The 22,764-nt window shown below is 40.7% G+C and overlaps 1 protein-coding gene across 1 annotated transcript in view; it reads right to left on the reverse strand.

The window, feature by feature from the left end:
• rnf43 (ring finger protein 43) overlaps positions 1-22,764 on the reverse strand; it is a 96,338-nt gene that overhangs the window by 16,358 nt on the left and 57,216 nt on the right. The window contains exon 2 of the mRNA XM_079248028.1: positions 18,333-18,446. Coding sequence (XP_079104154.1) covers positions 18,333-18,446 — 114 coding nt within the window. The remainder of the gene's footprint in view (positions 1-18,332; positions 18,447-22,764) is intronic.

Consider the following 22,764-nt stretch of genomic DNA (forward strand, 5'->3'; position numbering starts at 1 on the left):
TTTGGAATATCATCACAGTTTTAAATTATGATCTATACATCGGAAAACTTTTTAATCGAGCGCTCTGCTGTTTTAATGCAACATTTCTCGACATAAACTGTCTCATTACTGACATGTCTGGATTGTAAACAGACCAGTGAAGTACTAAGAATATTTTACACAGCGATACTGCTGTTGAGCAAAACACAGTCTGGCTTTGACTTGCTGAAATAAGGAATATCTTCACAAATTCTGGCATATGTTGCTTCAAAACTTGTTAAAACTGTTTGGGATAAATTATGTCCAATGAACCTTATTAGGTTTGATGTTACCCACCACATATCCGGCATGTTGTTGGCATCAAATCCAGAATTAGCTTTTTAGGAGGAAAAAAAAACCCAACTTTTTTTTTTTTTTTTTTAACCATTTTATACAAAGTTTTTCCAGTTTTTTCCAGGTTTTAAACAGTTTAGTAAATTTCAAGCTTATTTTGCCGAGCTGCATTAAAAGGTTTAATGAAAATCTGCATCATTTTACAGTTTAGAATCAAAACGCGAACTAAACTTGGCTTGTCGCGTATATTAATGTAAGTGGGGAGTCATCATTTTCATTTAGTTTTGCAAGAGATTAGAGCATCTATAAAGCTGGTAGAAGAAATGAGTCTCAATTATGACTCAAGCTGCATCTGCAGTGAGACGTCTCCAGTTGTTAGGTCAGTGTATCAGAAACAGTTTTTAACATAAACATCAATCTCTCTAATTTCTTTTCTCACTTTACGTTTCAAATCTGCAGCTGAATGCACCTTGGATAGGCTGCCAGTGCATCGAAGCGTCAAAACAAAACAAACAAGAAAAACCAACAGTGCATGCATTCCTATGGTTAAATTAGGATCTAGTTACTTAAAGATGAAGCCGGAATATCTGTAGAAAACATGCAAAATTCACACAAAAAGACCCCCACCTGATTTTCAGAACCAAAAACCTCCATGTTTACGGTCAACAGTGCAAACCCAAACACCACCATGCAGCAAACTTTAGCAATTTATGCAACAAATATTAAAGCTACGACTGAAAGGTTTTGTTTACTTCAAGGAACTGCATATTTTGGACATGATCAAAGGCAGGTTGTATTAAAGCAACATGACATAAATTTTAACGCTAAAACTCTGCATCTGACGTTTGATGGCATGCTGACATTCATCATGCATATTCCTGGAACCATCCTTGCCGTGTAATGATCAGAAACCTGAGAAACGCACTGCACAACTTGTTTCCAGCCTGGGGCATCACATGATAACTGCATTTTGCTTTCGAGCACAAAGTCCCACACTAGCAACTGGGTGTTCACACACAGGATGTTTTGAATGTGCGGCTTCACTGATTCAGTGAAGAAACTTTAGCAGACATAACCGAAGGAAGAGAGGAAAAGAAAGAGAGAAAGTGACAGAGTAAGATTTAAGACCATGACTACATTGAACTGATTTTTACTGGCAGTAGAGAGCTCAGAGAGGAAACAGGATGCAAGACTTTTGCTGAATTAGCTGCGATTACAGGCCAGATTAGTCAGAAAACATGCCAATGTCCAGTAGTGCAGATTTAAAAATCATGATGTGAAGCTACCATAAAGGGAATTCATAGATATAATTATTGAAAACATGAAAAGACTGAATCACAGGACCAGTGTAAATTTTAAATTTTTACTGCATAGGTGTGTCCAAACTATTGCCTGGTACATTATGTTGGACTGAACAGAAAAGTGAAAACTGCTTATGACACACAGGTCATCCGGAGTGTAACTCTTCACATTTTACTATAACATTATAAAAACTAAAGCTTACAGAATTACAGAGTGCAGTGAAGTGCTTATTTTTTTCCCAGGTAATTCTATATAATTGGCCAACCTGGCAAACCCTTCAAATTTGGAAAGTTTGGCAGAGGCAGTGTGGGAATGCGTGTCGCAGAATATATTTCCATTATCATCAGAATAAGCGTTCCCTTTCAGCGTGTGGGTCCACATAAAAGAAAACGCTCAAATTTCAAATGAACTGTACTTGATGGCTTATAGTTATCTACCTCATGTGAAGCTAACCCTAAAGAGATTTATTGTATGCCAGCACATTTCAAACTCCAATGCCCAAGAGTCAACCCTATGAGTGTATTTTGTCAAATCCTTGTTAAACGAGGAGAGGAGAATGGGGAGGGGGCACACTATTTGGCACAAGCTCACCTGAGTCACAGTTAGCAGGCTCACAAGTCGCTCCCTCTGCCTGCAGTCTCAGGCTCGCAGGACCTGCTTGCTAGTTTGATTTAAACTCGGGGATAAAGTTATTGGGAACAGAAACCTTTCAGCAACAGTACGTCCTTATTTAAGCTGAAAGGAAAAAAGAAAAAGTTAAAAGGACAGAGATGAAGAGAGAGGGAAAGTCAGACAGTGAAGGGTGAGAGGACACAAGGAAATGTCTTTTTTTATGGGAATGTTTCACTTAATCTCATAAAGGCAGTGTGAAAAGCTCCATCTGTTTGCTGAGCAGTTCAAAAGAGACTCCACATGCCTCCGCTTGCTGCTATATAAAAACAACATTCTAATGCAGATCTTAAAGAGGGCCAGCGGCTCAGCCTGCACAATGAGAAGTGGGATGTGCCAGACATACTGATGGAGGCTGGGCGGGTGGAAAGAGAATTAGGTGGGAATGCGAGCAGCAAAAAGGACTGAGGCAAAAGTCATGACAGCGTCTAATCAAAGCAACACATTTAGTTGTCAACAGTGCCGCTTGCGACCAAGTCGACCCGACCTTGAGGCAGACAGACTGACTAACTGGCAGGACTGGCACGGGTCACCTACTGGCCTCACCTGCCACTCCCCTGAATCAACCCATTCAACCCTCTGCCTCCCCTTTCTGCCTCTTCATGTTTCATCATGAGACTTCCCATTCGCTTTTGTCATTAATAGAAGAATGTCCTGGCAACAATGGCGGCTTGTGGTTTAGTATGGCTCCTCTGCAGAGAGTCAAGGACAGCACCTTTATATTAAGCGCCTTTGAAGATAAAACTGGGCTTTCCCCCTTTCCAATAAAACCATCTCCAAGAGACACCAGAAACAAAAATAACATCAGAGATCACTCAAAAATATAGAATCGCAGAGGACTTTCTTTGATCCATTCAAACATCAGGGACCAGCGGTCCATTAGACGACAGCGTCGTGCCTGTGTAGTCTGGTTTTCCTGCACTCTGGTGCCTTTGCACACCTCCAGGCTTCATCTCCCCACAGTTGAGGCAAGACCGGGCCTATCTGCAAAGTTATTTTGACGAGCCACCCCTCTAAAAATCTCCAGGGTTGAAACTGTTGGAGGATCAAAGGACTAATACTGCAGTAATAATAAATTACTGCCCCATGAACACCTCATTCATCAGGGAGAGGCAGTGATATAGTACACTTGTAACTGCAGGGCCATTAAGCTCTCATCATATGATCCTATTTGCCATCCCCGTGTGGAAAAACATCTTCAGCTCTGCATGCTGACTGAGAAAGAGGGATGAACTCTCCGCTTTGGTGCCAATAATCTGAAATGGTTACTGAGCATCAACACCAGAACCAAATCTATAATACTGTAAATATTTTGGCACTTCATCCCAACCACACCTACACCTCCCTTCCCAACTAGCTGCAAGCTGAACGTGCCTCCCAACCGGTTGACATGGAGGCATTTTCACAACAAAAAAAAACTTGGCTGGGACTTCTTCTTAAGCATGACACGGCATCCTATTTTTAGCTCTTGTGTGCAAAGTGCCAACGACTCTGTGATGAAACCCTGACCCACGCACGGTCCTTTGAAGTGAAAAGTGAGAGATGAACTGGCCTAATATGAATGCCTCCAGATGCGTTCACTCCTAAATACCAGAAGCCCTGCAAGTGGGTGGTGTGTTTGCCCTCAGGTGACAGATAAACAGCCTAGCGTGCTGAGAAGCTCATATGGCAAAATAACAATGTGCATGCATGTTTAAATGTGTGTGTGATCACAAACAAATACAAAAAAGATGTGTTTAAGAAGAAATTCTTCCCCCTTTCTGTGGGAGAACACATTACTTGAATTAATTAGTCAACAATATTGTTCAAATGCTAAGATAAAGTCATCTTTCAGTGTAAATCAGCTTGTGTCAAGGGTAATTAGGGTGAAAGTATACAGTTAAACACTCCAGCTGGTTTGATTTAAGTGTTGTGAGAACTGTAAGACCAACTCACAAACTCATCGCTTCACTGAATTTGAACTGACAGGTTAATAAAAAAAAATCAATAAAAGACATGACGCAGAGACATTAGCTGCGTCCCAGTCCAGGGTCTGCACACTTCAAAGTGTGCAGACTATGTAGGCTAACAAAGTGTTCTACGTAGTCTCCATGCTCCGAAGTGCGCTTACTGTTAGTGAAATGAGACAGCCTACGAGGATTACCCATAGTGCTCCAGTCCTCCGTTGCCTAGCAATTACATATGCCATGTGTATCTATATGGTGATCCCATTCTTACACAAAAAATATAAAAATGTTTTTTTTAAAAAATGAGATAAAATGGTGCACTTACGTTTAGTGAGAACTGCAAGACCAACTTACATTCTCAAAAAAACATTTTAAAAATATATTTTTGAAATGACATAAAATGGTGCCAGTAATTAGAATTTTATTTATTTTCATTTAACTGTGTGTCTGAATTACAAACAAGAGGAGGAGGCGACCCAGACGAGTTCTGCTATGACTGACAGCTCATCCTGTCAAGCAGATGGTAACTTCAGTTAAAAAATAATCCTGGTCAGACACATGTAATTAAATTCATTTGTGGCTATTGGGCACAATGCTTGCTGGGACAAATATGTCTGTGTGTGTGTGTGTGTGTGTGTGTGTGTGTGTGTGTGTGTGTGTGTGTGTGTGTGTATACATAAAAAAAAAAAACAACAAAAAAAAACAAAAAAAAAAACATCCTTGCCGGCATCAGTGCTGCTCATTCTTTTCTATTACCTATTAATTTTGTTCCTGTTTTTGGTCAATAACTACTTTAGTATAAATACAAATGGGCAAAACTTTTATAAATTGTGGATATATGCTTATAAAAAGCTAAAATACGTTCCTGTGAGTTCTTTTTTTGTGTTTTAAAATGCAAAACTTATCATGTGACAAGAATTTGCTTTTTATAACAACAGCAGACATAATTCATACATCTATAGCTTTGTGTGCATGTTGATTATTTTCTTTTTGCGTAAATGCTGTGATTCTTAATTACAAACCTATTTCAAGACATGCCTAGACATTTTGTCAAGAATACTGTTGATATCAGAGACTTTTTCAGTACATTTGAAAGATTTTTTTTTTTTTATATAATTGGTGCAATTGGAGCAGTCCAAGCTAACTGTAAACAACGCGTCCATGCATGAAATCTGCACAGCAACTTTTAATTAATCTTGGTTTTACATTTTTTATTTAGAATTTTAATGTGATTTTTTCTATTAGTGTTGTCTTTTATGCTTTTTACACCATCTGTAATGCTTTGAATGTGTCATGTAAAGCACTTTGAATTGTCTTGTACATGAAAGATGGTCTACAAATAAACTTGCCTAATCAGACCTGTGCCAGACTCAGCTAATTTTCACTTGTATGCTGATCAATATGATTACACCCAACAAAATGGCAATAGAAAAAACAAATTGTTGCATTAATGCATGTAAGCATGTCTCTGTAATACATTAAATTCAAGTGTTCAAAACTTGGTCACCACAAGTAAATCACAGTGCTGCAAGGTGACTGACATGCATGTGTAACTCCAACCTCAAAGACTTGTATGATCACATTTTTTTTTAAAGATGCTTATTAGTGTTGTGACTATCCATTGCAGTTTTTCCCCTCAACTGAACTACAGATGTTCACTGATCATCATCTTTGACTTCTACTAGTCAAAGACAGCTTTTAGACCATTGCTACTGCCAGTTTAGTTTAAATTGTGAACCTTGTAAGAAGCATCTTTCTTTTCTGCAGCTTTAAGAGACACCATAACCCCTGTAATTACATCAGTATAGTACCAGGTATGGTTGCCTGCATGAACACATATGTCCTGGTACTACTACGTGTTTGCAAAGCTGACTGGTTTTAACAAACTCAGATGATAATTATGCTCATGAATGAATAGAGGGAAATTACAAAGACCGATCCTGTTTTGCAACATTTATTAATTCCAACCACCAGTGGACATCCTACTGAAACAGTAGGATGTCCACATACAGGACAAAAAGTTACCAGATATTCAACACAATCTCCCACTTTTTGCCTGAGAGGTCTGCGACCCAGACATAAAAGGTAGCACGTTTATACTGAGTACATTTGTCCATCAAGTACAGCTGCAAATCAAACATTGACCCAGACACTATTTTCCACTTTTTATTGAAATAAAAGCTAAAATATCAGTCTGGACATATTAAGGGGATATATTTTGGGATCCACACACATACACAAGCAGGTGATAGTCCAGCTGTTTCCCACTTGGCAGCGCTGTAGACATCTTACTGTTTGGGTCCAAAAAGCTTGCGGTAAAGCTGACAACAAACTCTACTTGGATTGCTGAAGAGAAGAAACCTGTATAGCTGTCCATACCTACAGTAACCACACAGCTGGTACACAAGCAGTGTGTCATTTCAGTGAGGAAAAGGAAAATGAAACAGCAGAAACGTGAGAAAGGGAGAGCAACAAGCTGCTAATCGGCATTCACCGGGGAAAGAGAGCCAGCATCAGAACACATCACCTCTCAAAGCAAACAGCACATCTTCCAGATCTTATGTATGTGTTGGGAAGCGAGTTTGCTGTGCCATCAGCTCAGAGTCAATGTTTAGCTTAGCAACGCTGGCATCAGACAGGAAATCTACAAGACATGGCAGGATGAGTGGGGAGAGTGCAGCAGAAACCCTCTGCAAATCACTCACACCTTGTTGGGAATAGCGATGACAGCCCTGAACAGTGCTGAACGTCAACAATGCTCCAGGTCAAGGTGACGTGCTAAGCTGTGACCTGAAGGCCTGTCCAGCCTTGGACTTTCACAGAGGAGTGCAAATACTCCTGGTATTTAACAGACTAAAGGGTGTCTGAGTTATATTAATAAACTGTCAGTGCTTTCTGGGTGCGCAGTGGGTCTTTATGTGTTGGCTTGTAGGTGTGTTTGGCAAAAACCTGAGGTGCCCATCTGTATTTATACTGATGTAAACAACTATTCATATTCTATGTATCTTTATGGAGAGTCCTGTCTTTGCTCCAGAGATTTAAAAAAAGTTGTAATATGGAGCCAACTCCCCACAAGAGGCAAAAGGACCATGATGTGCTTTTTTATATCCCAACTGCTCCCCTGAACATACACTTTAAGTCAGTGTGTTTTCTTTTAGTGGCTCGCGGGCCATCAAAATCACTTTTCCAAAAGACACATATGACTCTGCAATGCAAAAGGACACCACTTGATTTTGAAGTGGTGACAAAAAGAGGAATGCACTTTCCACTAAGCAGGGAAACCTGAAGTACGCTTCTCATTGTTGGGCTGCTCACTAAGCAAATCTCTCTGTTAAAGGTCTCCCCCACCAACAAAACCTTGTCCCAATACTAGGTAATCCCCCCCCCCGCACACACACAGAGTTGCTATTGAAACTACATCGCGTATAGTACAGTCACCGCCACACCCACCTTCTGTTGCCCCAATTGGGAAATTTCTCTCAGTTTAAGTCAGAGCTTGGTAGGTTAATGTGAGGATAATGTTCCAGGAGCTGCCTCCACCACCTCAAGTCAACAATCATGAATACCAAACCTTGCTATGGTGGCTGTAGTTTGGAAAAAAATTCCCATGGTTTAGAAATCCAAGAATACAGTGTGATCACAGCAGCAGACTTATCAGCAGTTTCCCTACACTGTAAAAACTGAAATCCAAGATTAAAAATCTTAAATTGAGTACACATATGCTTATTTTTTTAAAGGTAAGATAATTCTTAGTTTTTATGCCAGAGAATTCTTCTTGTTTTAAGAGTATTTTTACTTATTTTGGGAAATCTTGACAAGCCAAATTTTCTTCTTCTGTTGGCAGATAATTGATCTTATTTTAAGCAACATTTACCTAATTTTTGTATTTTTTTTTTTCTTGTTATTTAAGGCTGAGTTTTTGCAGTGTTACCTTGGACTTCTAACACGACAGAACACTCAAACTTGGTTTCTAGGTTAGTATATGTTGTATACACGAGGGTTTAGCATGTTAGCATGCTAAAATAAACTAAGTAAACACAAAGGATGGAACACAGGATTTTTGCTCATTTCTTGCCCGTATCACCACTTTAAGATGTCTCCTCCCTCTTCCTGGCAAAATTAAAATCTTAATCCACATTTGGCAGGTTTTACTTTGGAGCCATCCTAACAATTGAGCAGAGCTTGTTATTTAAAGACTACAGAAGTAAACTGTAAATTTTCTTTCTTATTTCCATAGTTGATACTTTATTTTTTACACTGAATGTTTTGCGATTAAATTTGATCAAAAGCTGCATTTTTATTCAGTTAGCAGACAAATTTATGAGTAAACTTAAGTTTCTTAGCCGATACATACCAGGCTCATTTAGATTACCAACATCATAGTAATGTCAATGTCAAAGTAGTGAACAGCAAACAGTTTTGTCTTCTGGGTTGGTGTAGTGGTTTTAAACCAGAAACAAACTTTATGGAAAAACACAGAAAAAGAAATGGTTGTGAGGATCAGAGACAAGAGGGACTTTTTAAAAAATAATAATTTAATTACTGTACTCTTCTTTTCAAATTCTGCCATTTTGTTTTGTTACACAACACACTTATAACAAAAACATGTTGACAAAAATGTTGATAGAGACCCTCCTAATAGAATAATAACATTGGAAACATGCGGCAACTCTCCTCTAAAGCTAGCTATCTAGCAGCTAATGCTAATGTCAAACTTCCTGCATTAACAGAAGTCATTAATAGCAACTTTAAGAAAAATATCTTTCCTTTTATCATTTAAAATAATATCTTTTACATTATCTTGCACAAATACTATCTAAAAGTTGTTTTTGTAAAAAAAAAAAAAAAAAAAAAAAAAAAAGAAATTTAACAATTACGATATAATAGCAAAACCATCCTCAATGTTTCAACATCCTATAGGTCATTTAAGAATTGTTTTGTATTTATTTTCCTGCACACCAGACACTCATATTTTACCAAAATGCATGTGAATGTTAACAAATAAGTACATAAAACAAACTCCAATAAAAAGAAAGCCACAGGAGGAGAGCAGACAGCAGCTCCTGTTGGGGAGGGGTGGGGTTGTGATTCTGCTTGTGTAGGTGGATAAAGGAACAGCCTGACAAAGGTGCCCATTGTGTGGTTTTATTAAAAACCCTGAGTGTTTAATATTTGCATCATCATGAAAAGAAGCAGAGAAAGAGGACTCCGACTCAGGAAAATACCTCCGCAGTCTGAACACCATCTGTCGCAAAAAACAAAATAAACTGAACAATCGCAGGAGACACGCTAATCAAACTACAAATTACATCATGGGTACAGTAAGAGCCGTAACAAATGCACGGACTGAACAGGGCATTCATTAGGATGCAAAGTTAAACACTTCCTGCTGAGTTATCTTTACATTAAAGTGGTGAATAACATGGCCTAACGTCAGCGCTGGAAAAATGGGAAGGAAAAACAGTTTCTTCAGGATCAGACAGGCATAAACATACGATCGCTGTTTGTTCATCTGTAACTGCAGTCATTTCAAGCGACTACGAATGGCATGCAATGTCAAAGTGGCAGAAGAACTGTTAAAACAAGGGAAATATTTGCTTATGAAGAACTCTGTACAAACTGAAGAAGGGCGCCCCCACATTCAGCTGGATTTCTGAAGAACAGGAACCTAAAAAAAGCAGTTTCTCTGAAACTTGGTAAAATATGACCTGATTTAAAGAAGGAGTTCAATTCAAACTTTTTTTTTCCGTCTAATATTATTTCACAATCACAAAGAAGAAAAATACCTTTAAAGCAGAAGTGTGGGGAACCTTAAGGGTCAGCAATTAGTGCTTCGATACTCTGGCAAGTATGAGTGCTTGTAAATTCCTTTCCTATCTGCTGAAGAGTTTGTCCGTTATTGTTTTGGGAATTTTCACCCATTCATCCAGCAAGCCGCCTCCAACTCTCTGAGGTGTTACTGTAGTGAGAAAGTACCATTTTAACAGCTACAAAAAATCTTTCAGGTTTAATGAAATTTACTCATTTTAATGCTGGAATTTACAGCAAAAATGTAGAAAAGACTTTTCTTTGTTACTCTTTATAGCTTTCTTCTGCTTTTTCAGTGTCTGTAACTGCAGTTTCACTGTCAGAGTGTGAGGCAGCTGCTTAGAGGACTTCATGGCCAATTATTATTCATTTAGACTTGAATCACCTACCCTTCTCTAAGGCTGAGAAGATCTCTATATCTAATTAGTTTCTAATAAGATAACATGATAAAGGTCTAAGAAGATGGAAAAAGGAGCTTGAGAGCTTGAGAGCTTATTATCTCTGTCTCATGTTCTCTTTTGCCTGCTGAGATCCTCAGCAACTTCAATAGTTTACAAGGATTTCCCTGATCTTTGTGCCTGCAAGTCAAATGCAAATTGTTTTTTAAAAGCTATTGCTTTAAAGATGAAATGATCAAAATGCTGACGAGGAACCGATTACTTTAATCAAAATTATGGAAAAGAAGATTAACTGTCTCCATGGGTATTTCAAAGTTTTTATGCACCTCATTTAAAGTTTATCTCACAGTGGAAACAATTTTTTTATTTTTTTTTGCCTAAAATATTGATGAGAAAAAGCTGCACACACTTGCTTAAGATATGAACAAGTCCCGCCAAGTCCATTTGCAAAGTTGCAAACATTAATGAGTCCGGCTTTGACTTGAAAAAAGAAAGAAGCAGAAAGTTTTATTTTTCTCCGTTTTAAGGCAACCGTGCAGCTTTCTGGCACGGGCGAGCGAATAATGAATTTTTCGGGAGAGAAATCAAAGCAAACCCAAGTCTGCTCACACTGACGCACTTCATACCAGCCAAAATGTCCATTGCGTACCTGCTGCTTTTTGCATTTACTCTCAAAAAGCTGAGATATCTATCTTTTTCCAGATGTTCTCCCTATGTTCCTCCTTCTTGACTCGTTTCCGACGAGCTGGAGACATTGGACTTGGCTACTGGGGGAAGAAATGCCAAAGGCAGCTGCCATTTCATTTCCAGCCCCTGTCTTTGCTCAAAAAAAAAAAAAAAAAAAGAAAGACTGAAAGAAAAACATGGCAAGCCAAAGTAGCCAGAGGTCTCTGTCACCGCCTTACAAACAATAAGATACAAGGAGACAAAAACATTGTCATAAGAACCATGATTTATTCCTCCCTGAACAGGCTTCTTCTTTTCTCAACCACTTCCTGTCCTGGAATCACTCTCCCTGCTTTGGAAGTTAAACCCCAGTAGAAGGCCGATATAATCATTAAGAGCACATTTTATGAGTTGCTACTTATTTTCTTATTTAATGAAGCGAAGCCTGCAGGCTAGTTCAGCCGGTCAACTCAAGCTGCATCACGACAGTCACATGCGATCCGCCTCAGTCTCCACAACCATCAACTTCAATTCCTATTTGTCAGTTTAAGTTGTGAAACTTTTCCCTCTCACATACCGCTGCTTCCTTTCAGCTCCTAGACAACCCCCCCCCCCCATCCCCTAGGCTCTGCAGGGAAATTTTCTCTCACCGCTTCAAATGCGCTGTGAAGAGTGATGAATGTGGAGCCTCAACATCAAACTCCGGTTAAGTTGTCCAATTAACTCTTTAGCTTATTAGCTGCATATCCATTTGAACTTCTGCTGAATTTGAACAAAGTACCTGAAGGATCAGTTTTCCATCTGGAACTAATGGGAGTTAAAGTAAATATTGTGCACAAGCAGATTAACCACAGAAACCTGAATGATTACGTGGATTTCAAATGTGACGCTTTGATTAATTATCCTCATAGTTTCTCGTTCTTTCTTTGATGATGTCTCCTTCCAAAACACGTGGTAGCCATGGCAACAGCAGCACACATCACCTTCTTCATCAACTTTATCTTTACACGTTGCCCTGGAGGTAGGCAAGTTGCTGCGATCACCAACATCAAGTGAGTGAAATTATTCAGGTTTAACTATATCAGTGGAGATCCCAAAAAAACTATATTATTTCATGGATCATTTCCTGATGTGTGTCACAATAAACTGTAAAGAAGTCAAACAAGCAACTTATTCTGGAAATGCTCAACATGACATGGATTTTTATTTAACTGTTCAACAACTAAAGTGAGGCTGCAATGTTTCAGCTGCAGTGACAACAAACACAGCGGTGTTCTTCTTTAAAACATGACAGTGGGAAATACTTCCTCGCTTCTCTGCTACAGGTTCATGTCTTCTTTGAGAAAATAAAAAGACAAGCTAAAGTTGTTTTTTTTTTTGTTTTTTTTTTTTAAACTGTCACGCTTCACAACAAGGACAAGCCTGTATTCATTCACAGCCAATCATTTCAAGAAAGAAATGATTACAACCTGTAACACACCCAGATATAATGCATGATGATGTGTTCTCTCTGATCCAACTTGGCTTCCAAATGCGACTTCTCTTGTCATGCACAGATGTGGAGGAGAGCCACTAGCAACACCTGTAAAACTAACCAATGTTTGTCATCATACCCATTTAGTGCATGCGAAGTGGGGGTTCAAGGCTCGGCAAGTTGGGGATCAAACCACCGACGTTCCAACGAAGTGACAACCATTCTAACTGGGGAGTCACAACTGCTTCTTATTTCACGTTTCAATTCTTAGTGAACTTGTTTCAAATATATGTCACAGAGAAAAGCAGGATTAAATTAGGAAGGTGTTTGCCAGTCCCAGCTGTTCACTCAGAAGGATGCAAACATCCACATTCATCTGTCATACATGAAACACACATGAAATTATTGTTTCGATTAACTTTGGTTTCCCTTTTTCTTTCTCAGTACTTCTAGCTTCGACTTATGCTACTTATTGATCTGTCTTTCCTGTCCTCCCAGTTCTCCAACCAGTCCAGGTTAATGGTCGCCCTTCTGAGTCTGGTCCTGTTTAAAGGAGGCTTTTCCTTCCCGCTGTCGCCTTAAGCATGCTTGGGACAGGGGACAGAACCGAAGACAAGATTCAAAGTGATCCATTGGTTTTCTAAGCTAACCAGGCTAATGACTTGGCACGACACCAGCGGATTTGGATTATACAAATATGATTTGACTGGATTTGACTGGATTAAAATGAATGGAGTTTGACCAGAACTGAATAGAATTGGAGTGTAACTTTAAAGTAGCTTAAGATTACTTTATTTTGTGAATTCCTTCAGTGTCTAAACAACTCTTCAGCTACACAGAGAGAGATAAGAGCAGAGTCCACTTTGCTCCAGATTTTGTAAGGAAGAACTCAAAAAGCTGCTTGAAAAGCTCCAAGAGAAGTGATGCCATTTTTGGCTAAATTAAGTTCCTTCTCAGACCTCCTTGGTGATGTTTTAAAGCTCTTCTTGAGACTTTTTCTGCCCCCTGATAAACTCATCCATCCACTCATTCATTATCCTAACTGCTTAATCCAATGTAGGGTTGCGGGGAAGCTGGAGCCTATCCCAGCAGTCTTCGGGCGAAGGGCAGGGTACACCCTGGACAGCTCGCCAGTCCATCGCAGGACCTGATAAACCCAAATCAGAGAAATATTCTTCTTAAAAACAAGGGATGTATGTATAAACTTGGTCTTAAAAGAGAGCTGGAATAAGTGCAGAGGTCAAAATCCAGATATGTAACTGAGAGTAAGTTTACCTGGAGCGTAGAAGAAAATGATTATCTCCTCCTAAAGGAAAAACCGCTTTACTTTCAGTAAAAACCAAAGGATAGAAGCATAATTCATTGTGGATTTAGTGATATAATGTCCAATAGGGAACTTTCCAAAAGTAGAAGCTAAAGGTTTTAATGCAGGTAAATATTAGCCAGGCAGGTCAGACTCTCTCGCTGCACCAGCGTAGAGTCTCGGGACACACTCGCATCAATGGATTTCTAGAGTGGGACAAACAAGCACGGAGTAAACCAATCAGAAAAATGGCGGATGTGACGTCAGTAAAGCGGCAGCCTACAATGCCCGGAAGTGTTCAGTAGAGCGAACGCAATTGATAAAGTAAGCTCTTCCCAAAGCCAGTTGGAAGCAGGGCAAAAACGTCTTTCTTCAAAAGAAAGGCCTTTATGGCCGTCAGTTGTTAAAGTTTTAAGGTTTTCATAAGTTCCTTGTCATTTAAAACAGCATTTACGGCAAAAAGAAACAAACTCCCGCTACGCCCGTTCGCCATCTTGAATGTTTTGAAGAATACGTGGTGACGCAAGGCAAGAGTCTCCTCAGATCAACCAATCAGAGTGGCTGGTTTGTTTATAACCGATGCGAATCTCCAGGAAGGGGAGGGACTCCAGACTAAGTCGCTCTGAACTGAAGATATAGAGCACTCCAGTCTGGCGGGCCAGGCTAGGTAAATATATCAGGAATCAATGGCCAATGTTAATCATTGACAACTCTATCCATGTCAGAAGAATTGAGGGATATTAATTGTAGAAATATCATGACATAGAAAGAGCTTCTGCTAATTTCTAGAAATAATTGACCCTCAAGATAGTAAATAACAGGAAGAGTAAACTGTAAAGCCTCTTTCATATTAATAGAGACAACCAGGGCTTTCGTGATTCATTAGAAATAAAAGAAGACACAGGTGAACACATCAGCCGAGTTCGCTTTTTTTTTTTTTTTTTTTTTTTTTTAAAGGTGGAATAAAACTTTTGACCAAAAAACAGTAAAACCAAGACTTGATTTCTGTTTTGTTTGTTTTTTTTGCTACTTTTTGGCTGCTAGCTCATGTATTTATCCCACAGGGATGAGATGGACGCAATCAGCAGTCTGTTTTCATGTAACACCTTGTTTGTGTGGTTTGCTGTGTTAGCAGAAGCTCTGGAGTGGACAGTGCTGTTCTCATGATTTGGTTATGTTTCCTTTTCACTGCTCAGGGATTAGGTTGTATTTTGTTTGGATGCCAGTGGCATGTAGAGCGTTAAAGCTGAGTTACTGCATGTCATTTTGCTATGCTACAGGTTAAGATTGCTGTTCTTCATTGCTAGGATGAATAAAGATCTGCTCTGTAGCCTGTACAGGTGGTTCTAGCCAATGAGGCATTTTTTTTGTCCTTTCAAAGTTAAAGATCCCCAAAACTGCTTTAGACCTTAGACATGCTTGCTTTTATCTGTTGGTAGCTGCTATGTATGTATTTATATTATGTGGTTTGCCTTTTTTTTATCCTTGAAATCAACTTTCTGTGTTTCTAGAGAGGCTGAAATAATGTGATCCTGTAACACATACTGGCACAATATGCACACTCACACATAAAACATGAAAGCCTTAGTTAAAGCAAACAGGATTACCGCACAAGCGGACCAAGCGGCGTTTTCATCTGGGCAGAATCAATAAGAGAAGCTCTCCATGAAAGTCAACGAGTTCAGACACGGACCAAAGACTCAATCACTGAAGGAGCTGTTTTCACAAAACGACTTCAAATTCACCTGAAAACATGCAGATTAGAGCATTTCATCAAAGTAAAGTCACAATGCTGTGAAGTTGGAGTTGTGCTTCTTGCACAGCAGAAATGCTTTTCTTTTCTCCTTGAGTCATGTCTTGCTTTGCAACTTGCAGCCTGAGAAACTTTCAGCGTACGCAGACAAGCCCGGCAGGAACGTAGCGAGCGGACAGATCACTTCCACTGCAGCACAACATGCTGGCAGAGAAATCTCATGGCCTCTGCTTGTGTTGTGTTGTGTAATGACGCAAAACCACAGCAGCGGTTGAAGGTTTTGATTCAGGCATTTGCAAAGAGAGGGCTGCATTGGAAGCACAAACTGACGGCAGTAGCCGAAGCAGCAGAAGGGAAGAAAAATGCAGCTTTCTTCTGATCACCTCTGACTTTAGAGATTTTTTTAGCCTTTGTTTTCATCTGTAGGTGAACTTAGCAGAAGTGTTTAGAAGTAGTACTGGAACTTAAAAGAACTTTTACACTTTTAACCCTGAATGCATTTCAAGTAAATGTCTGAGAATTAATAGCATTGCTAATGGAGTTATTAAAGACTTCAAGGCATTCATCCTGTGACTCATCTGGCAAAACTGTGTGGATGTGGGAGCGGGTGGTGCAAAATGCATCAGAAGAGGGCGATGCTTAAAAGTCTAATGCACAGAATCTGGTGAAAAACCCAAGATGTGGCCTTCATTTAAAGATAACATGCAATGTCAAAACAGTGTGTAAAAGACCTGCAGAGACATCATGAGAGAACGATCTTTAAAGATGTTTAGGGATCATGTGTCAACAATGTGGTAAAAAACAGCAGACAGACGGCGAAAAACACGACAACATCACAAAGATGGTCTAACCAAGTCTCACAAGCTTATATCTAGCCAAAAAGTCCTTTTGATGTTGCTTTGTAAGTGATATACTAGATAAGAGCACAATGTTTAAGATTATTCATAATGTTATGACAGTAAATATTTATTTCCAATATGGTTACTAAATCATAAATATGGTTATGTTATATGCATATTAAGTTAAACATATAAAGACGCTGTCTGAGATTACAAAGCATCTGTCACTCAGTTTTATCTTTGAAAATTTGTTCCACGCCCTTCCAATACCAGGTCACACATGCTGCACGAGGAAGTTGCTTTAATATCCAGGGAAAACACTTGAAAAGATTCAGAAATCAAGTGAAATAATCTGCCAGTGCAGGAAGGACGCAGGAGTCTCTGAAAACCAATATAAAAACAAAGGAAAACAATGAAACTTTATCCTTCAAGGTTTTCAGCCTCACTTTGTTTGCTTTATGCTCTATTCTAAGTGTATGTGGTGCAACATGAACCCTCTGCGGCTGTCAGAGTGTCTATAGATCTGCGGGGCGGGTTGCAGCCAGACTAAATTGTAAACAGGTCACATCCAAGAGACCAAGGCTGAACCGGCACCGCACATCCCATAACAGCTGATTCATCCGCTTCAAACGGCTCGCAGCGAAAACTCCTCAACAGCTGCATGATGAATCCCCAATAAATCCACCACAACCAAGAAGCGAGGATGCAGGTGGCTGGAGAGGAGTTTATTGCGATGCATACTTCCCAAGCAGCCAAAACAACAAGAACGACCACCCCCCCACCCACCCAAACTCCCCCTCTTCTTCCTCAATCTTCCCCACACACACACACACACACACACACACACACAGCTCCTCCTCCCCTGCTTTACTTCTCCGGATTTCAAAGCCCCATCAGCAGGGAAGGAGAAAGCACTCGGAAGCAGTTGCTATTTTTTTCAAGGGTACTTTGGCAATGAGGAAGGGAGCGTGTTTTGTTGACGGGGGCAACACAGTGTTGCCATTAAGGCCTTAATCAAAATGTTATTTCCTGGAGTCAGCCTTGATTGACAGTCCTCCTTGGCTCCGTGGCTCCCCACTGACGGAGCAACAGGAGGAGGAAGAGAGGAGCGGGGAAGTATGGGAATGTCTGTACATCGTCGCCGCGGCAGCCAGCTCCTGAACATGGCTTTAAATTAGGGGGAAAAGAAAACACAGGCTAAAAAAAGGCCGTCGCCTAACTATATTCCTGCCTGCTAATTTGTCACCACTTGAAAAACGGGGGAAAATAGTAAGTTTAAACTGAACTGCTTTAAAGTTAGGGGATGCCAGCCAGTGTGTGTGTGTATGGTAGAATACTTAAACACAGGGGAGATTTAGGTCAGCTCTGTCTAAGTTACACATGCATCTCAACCATTGTGGGTGGAATCTATGGAGTTCTGGCTGCGTCCATATTAGAGGGAAGCAGAAATGGAGAACCCTGAGTGTCTGGTTCTGGCTGGCTGGGATCGGACCAGTAACAGCTGGAGCTTGAAAGCCTCACATCCAAAGCCAGGGCTCGTAGCCACTTGCTACATAGCAGTGCTGAGCTATGCCTACCACCTCCCCCCTCTTCCGTCCAAGGCCTCACCCCTGACAGATCTCCGTTCGGAACAAAACATGAAGCTCCTGCCAAATAATTCCCTCAAAAACTTTTGACTTGTCTTTAAAGTCGCAATCCAAGAGCGGAAGCGGTGGATTAGAAAAAAGCAGCGTGGCGAGATGTTTCATCCGCATGCTGCCGTGACCGAGAACGGAAGAGGAGTTTCTCAGAGTGTGGGGGGGGACGCAAAGCATTCAAAGCCACATGTGTCTGCGAGTGTTGGTGTGTGTGTGTGAAGGTACCTTATTGAGCAGCGGCAGACAGCGGGGTACCCTGTGCTCCAGCTTGACAATGGTGATGAAGTCACTCTCCTGGCGTTCATCTTCGCTTGTGTTGCACAGAGAAAGAGGGTGATACTGCAGGGAAACAAGAGGAAAAATAAGAAAACAATCACAAGTTGTGAATCAGAAATGCTGAAACTTTGCAAAACTCTCAGCTGTGTGAGTGTGCAGACGTGACAACAGTCCGCAAACACACACAGCTGTGTCCTAAACATTTTCCCATATGGTTAACCTCGTGGCATAATAAATCAAGTCTTCAAGAGTGATTACGAAATGAATATATATAAATCATAAACTAGGATGAGAAAAAATGAATAAAAAAAACAGACAAGACAAAGAAGTGAAAGATATTCCACACCCGCAAACTGAGGTGTTCCTTCTTAACCCCTCATATCAAGAGGAAAAACTCTGGCACCCTGTGAAATCAATTACATGGTGATGATCACTCCCTCTCAAGGCCAGGAGGACTGAAAGAAAGAGAGATAGCCTTTTGCAGGAACATTTGATCCCTTCTGAAAGGGAAGAAATTCAGACCTGCTGAAAGGCTGCATTTAAGAGCTCTAGGGATCCCAGCAATGTTTGCGAGTTGCAGACGTGCTGCCGTGGCTTCCAAGAGCCGCACGGCAACCAGGGGAGGCTCTTAAACCATCCCTCCCCCCCAACATGATAGAATAACTTCAATATTTGAGCACCTTGCGCTCACCCAGTGAAGCCGTTTTACTCATCCCTGCAAAGCCCTGCCCATCCCAGCCATGTTATGGGCCTGACTTCGGCCTGGTGCTGTCCCAAGGGGCTTCTTCATGTGGCTGTGGGCTGAGGTCATGGGGCTCCCCCTCCTCTCGCCCAACGGAAATCCCTAAATTAAAAAGACCCAACAGCTGGCACCCCCGGGTAGGGAAACTGACGTAATGCGCTGCAAAGGGGCTGCTGCATGTTTGTCAGGAGGAGAGCAGGCGAGAAAGAAAGCAGATTCAGAAAACCAGGGTGGAACAGCAAGATGGAAGAAAAAATGCCAGAATGGGAGACATGAGGGGCATTGCTGGGATGGGATCATTTTTCTCCACTGAAGTGGATTAAAGGTAGAACACAAATAAAGATGTATAACAAGATAATGTACAGTAGTAAAGCACAAAAATGTCAAGCTGATCAGTAATTTAACAATAATGAATAAATTGCCTGGGTTAAATAATTACATACGAGGGTAGAAATGATTTAAGCTTCATTTTACCAGGTAAAAAGTTGGAGACCAAACTTTTTTAATTGCAAACTTGACCTGACAAGAAGCCCCAGTAGGGAAAAAAAGCCATGATCTGATGCAGCTCTATGTCTTCTTGCCTTTTGTGGAGAGTTAAATACGGTTTATTCATGTAAAATAATGTAAATAACTAAACCAAGTTTCCAGTGGGTCAAATCCATAGACTGTATATAAAGAGATGGACGGAGCCTCTGTGACGCCACCCGTAGGTTTGTGAAGAGCTGAACTGAAGCTTGGTGGGCGGTTCCTACCATCGCCATCTTGGCAGGGGCATGCGTATTTCCGTCTCGCCCAGAAAATACAAATATGAGCAAAGAGGTGGAGCTGGTGGATGATTGACATCGAGCGAACTCTGAGCTCTCTGTGGCTAAGAGCTAACCGAGCTAACCCGGAGATAACAGGAGCTAACCAGCTAATGGGGGTAAGCAGGCTAATGCTAAGTCACGTTGTTAACCAGCTAAAAACCGCGGTTGTTCTATGTTCAAAAGGACAAAATCAAAATCAAAGGACACGCCCCTAAATATGCCAAACTTTGAGATTAAATTACTTTTAAACGGGCGAATTAGAAAAAAAAAATTCCCTCCACAGTTGTCATGAAGGTAAACCTGGACTATAAACCGAAAATGAATTTTTGTATCAGGCTGTAAACATGTTCATTTCTGCTGTGAAGTTGGCCTTTTTAACATGGGAGTCTATGGGGATTTCCTCAGTTTTGCAGCCAGCCCCTAGTGGATGAAGGGGGAACTGCAGTTTTATGCACTTCCGCATAGGCTTCACTTTTAGCCGCCGGAGGTTGCCGTTTGGTCAAATATAGCGGACTATCCTGATGTGAATGTAACCTTACTAGCCCTTGGCAAGATTTCAGCACACACACACAAATGAAAGACTTCCTTTGTCACTTCCATCCAAAAGCAGCTTCCTTCCAAGGTCATGCCAAATCTGGATTTTTCCATTCACCATTACAGCTAATTATCTCTCCCATTAGCAGCTAACGCTAAGATCGTGGGCCCAGTCATGCTCCACTAACACTCATGTCTTGTGAAAATAACAGGAAGTGATGTCACCACGCACACATGTATGCCAAAAAAATTTATAAAAGACCTGGAATATTTTATATTAGAAGTTTATGCTGACACATCAGATCACGTTATTACAGTAATCTGATTACTCACAGAAATCTGGTTTTGATGGTCATGTAAACAACTCAGTGTTTCATAAAAATAGTTTTAATATTCAATAAAAATGTGTGTAGTTCCATTATTATCTGCAAATATCAGGCCTGATATTAGGAACTGACGTTTGTTTATGTAAAATGGGATGGGGGGGGGGGGGGTGCATTTGTGTGCTGAGTGCGTAATAGATAATGAATGTGTGTTTTCAATTCGGTTAAGTTATATCCTTGAGTACATGGTCGAGCCTCGGCTGGGGGAGGTTTGAGCAGTGGTCTATGGGTGTGGAGTTTGCATGTTCTCCGCGTGTATGCGTGGGTTCTCTCCAGGTACTCCGGCTTCCTCCCACCATCCAAAGACATTTATGTTAAGTTCATTGGCTTCTCTAAATTGTCCCTAGGAGTGGGTGGGAGTGTGAATGGTTGGTTGTCTCGCTGTGTTGCCTTATGATGGACTGGCGACCTGTCCAGGGTGTACCCTGCCTCTCACCTGCTAATTGCCGCCCCCGCAACCCTGAATAAATAAAGTACTTTCTGTTGCTCTTATGTATTAAAAGTGCACTATGAACACATATAAATAAATTTGAGTTGACTTGAATTGATGTCAGAGAAGAAGATTCAATTGAAATCTAATCGAATCAGGCTGTTGTTGAAAAGAATCAGTTCATGAAACAAGTGGTGATACCAGAGTCCGAGTATGCATGCAAGTGCGATCCAGAATGACTAACAAGGACAACAATCTGTTACAATCTGTTCTATGTCGGAGAGGATCTTACTACTGGAAATTATTCCAGTATTTGCTTCTGCAAAATGAAAGGATTTCTGAGCAAAAATAGAGGAGTTGTTGCAAATGTTGAATTTAAATTTTAAAAAAGTCTTTTGTCCATCCATCCATCCATCCATCCATTTTCTAAGCCATTTAGTTCAGTTAAGGGTCGCAGGGAAAGTGGGGCCCATCCCACCAATCACTGTGCGAGAGGCAGGGTAAACCCTGGACAGGTCGCCAGTTCATCGCAGGGCCATAAAAAAGTCATAATATTTATAATTATATAAAAGTAATGTTGACTTTGCCTCTGAAAACCAAAATTGTATGAAATCAGATGAGGATTTTGCCCTAAATATTGTTTCTCAGACCTTGACATGTTGTCTTAACTGCTTGGGAGGGAAGGCAAACTGCAGGGCAGAACGAACCCCCTGGCTTCTCTTGTTTGCTGCCCTGCCAGCTGCCTTCACCAATCTGCATTTACTAGGCTTAAATTAGAGGCCTAGAGTTGAAAGTGGCCTTTAGGAAAGAAGAAATCGAAAGGGAAGCAAAAAAAAAAAAAAAAAAAAAACTTCAATGACTTCTTTGATGCTGTGACCTAGAGAAATGTTGAGAAAGAGCTACTATTAATAAGGTTTTACTGTAAAATCACTTTGAGTCTTTAGGCTAAGTTCATCATGTTGTGCTCTGACTCTGATATTAAACATGTCGATGCACGGGGCTGTGCAATTATACCTAATAAAGGAGATGATAATCCCAAAGCTGAGCCAAACAGGCTCCGAAGGAGTGGCTGCTTTTACTTTCCTCCAGCTCTCTGACTTGCAGAGGGCAACAACCTCAACAGTCTCTGTTCTGCAGCGTAGACTAGACTTAGCATAATCTTCTATTTAGATCTGTCCACACCACTTAAATACAGATGCCTGTGAACACTCTCCATGTGCCACCATCAGTGCCATCCACCACTCATAGGAAGTCGGCTGCTTCTGGACTATAAACAGCTACCAGGGCAGCCTGAAACGTCTTGATTTGGTTTTTTGTGTGGCCCTTCAGAAAAAAAAGGAGCCTGGGAAACCAAATCACCGAGTCTCCATTTCACAGGGCCCAGAAACCACAAGCAACGCAAACTGTTCCCCACAGACTGTTAACAATGCTCGCTCCTCCTCATCTGTCTAGATCTTTTGCAAAAACCGACGGGGACACGTCCCCT

This window comes from Telmatherina bonti, assembly GCF_933228915.1.
Source record: "Telmatherina bonti genome assembly, chromosome: 10".
NCBI classification, from domain to species: domain Eukaryota; kingdom Metazoa; phylum Chordata; class Actinopteri; order Atheriniformes; family Telmatherinidae; genus Telmatherina; species Telmatherina bonti.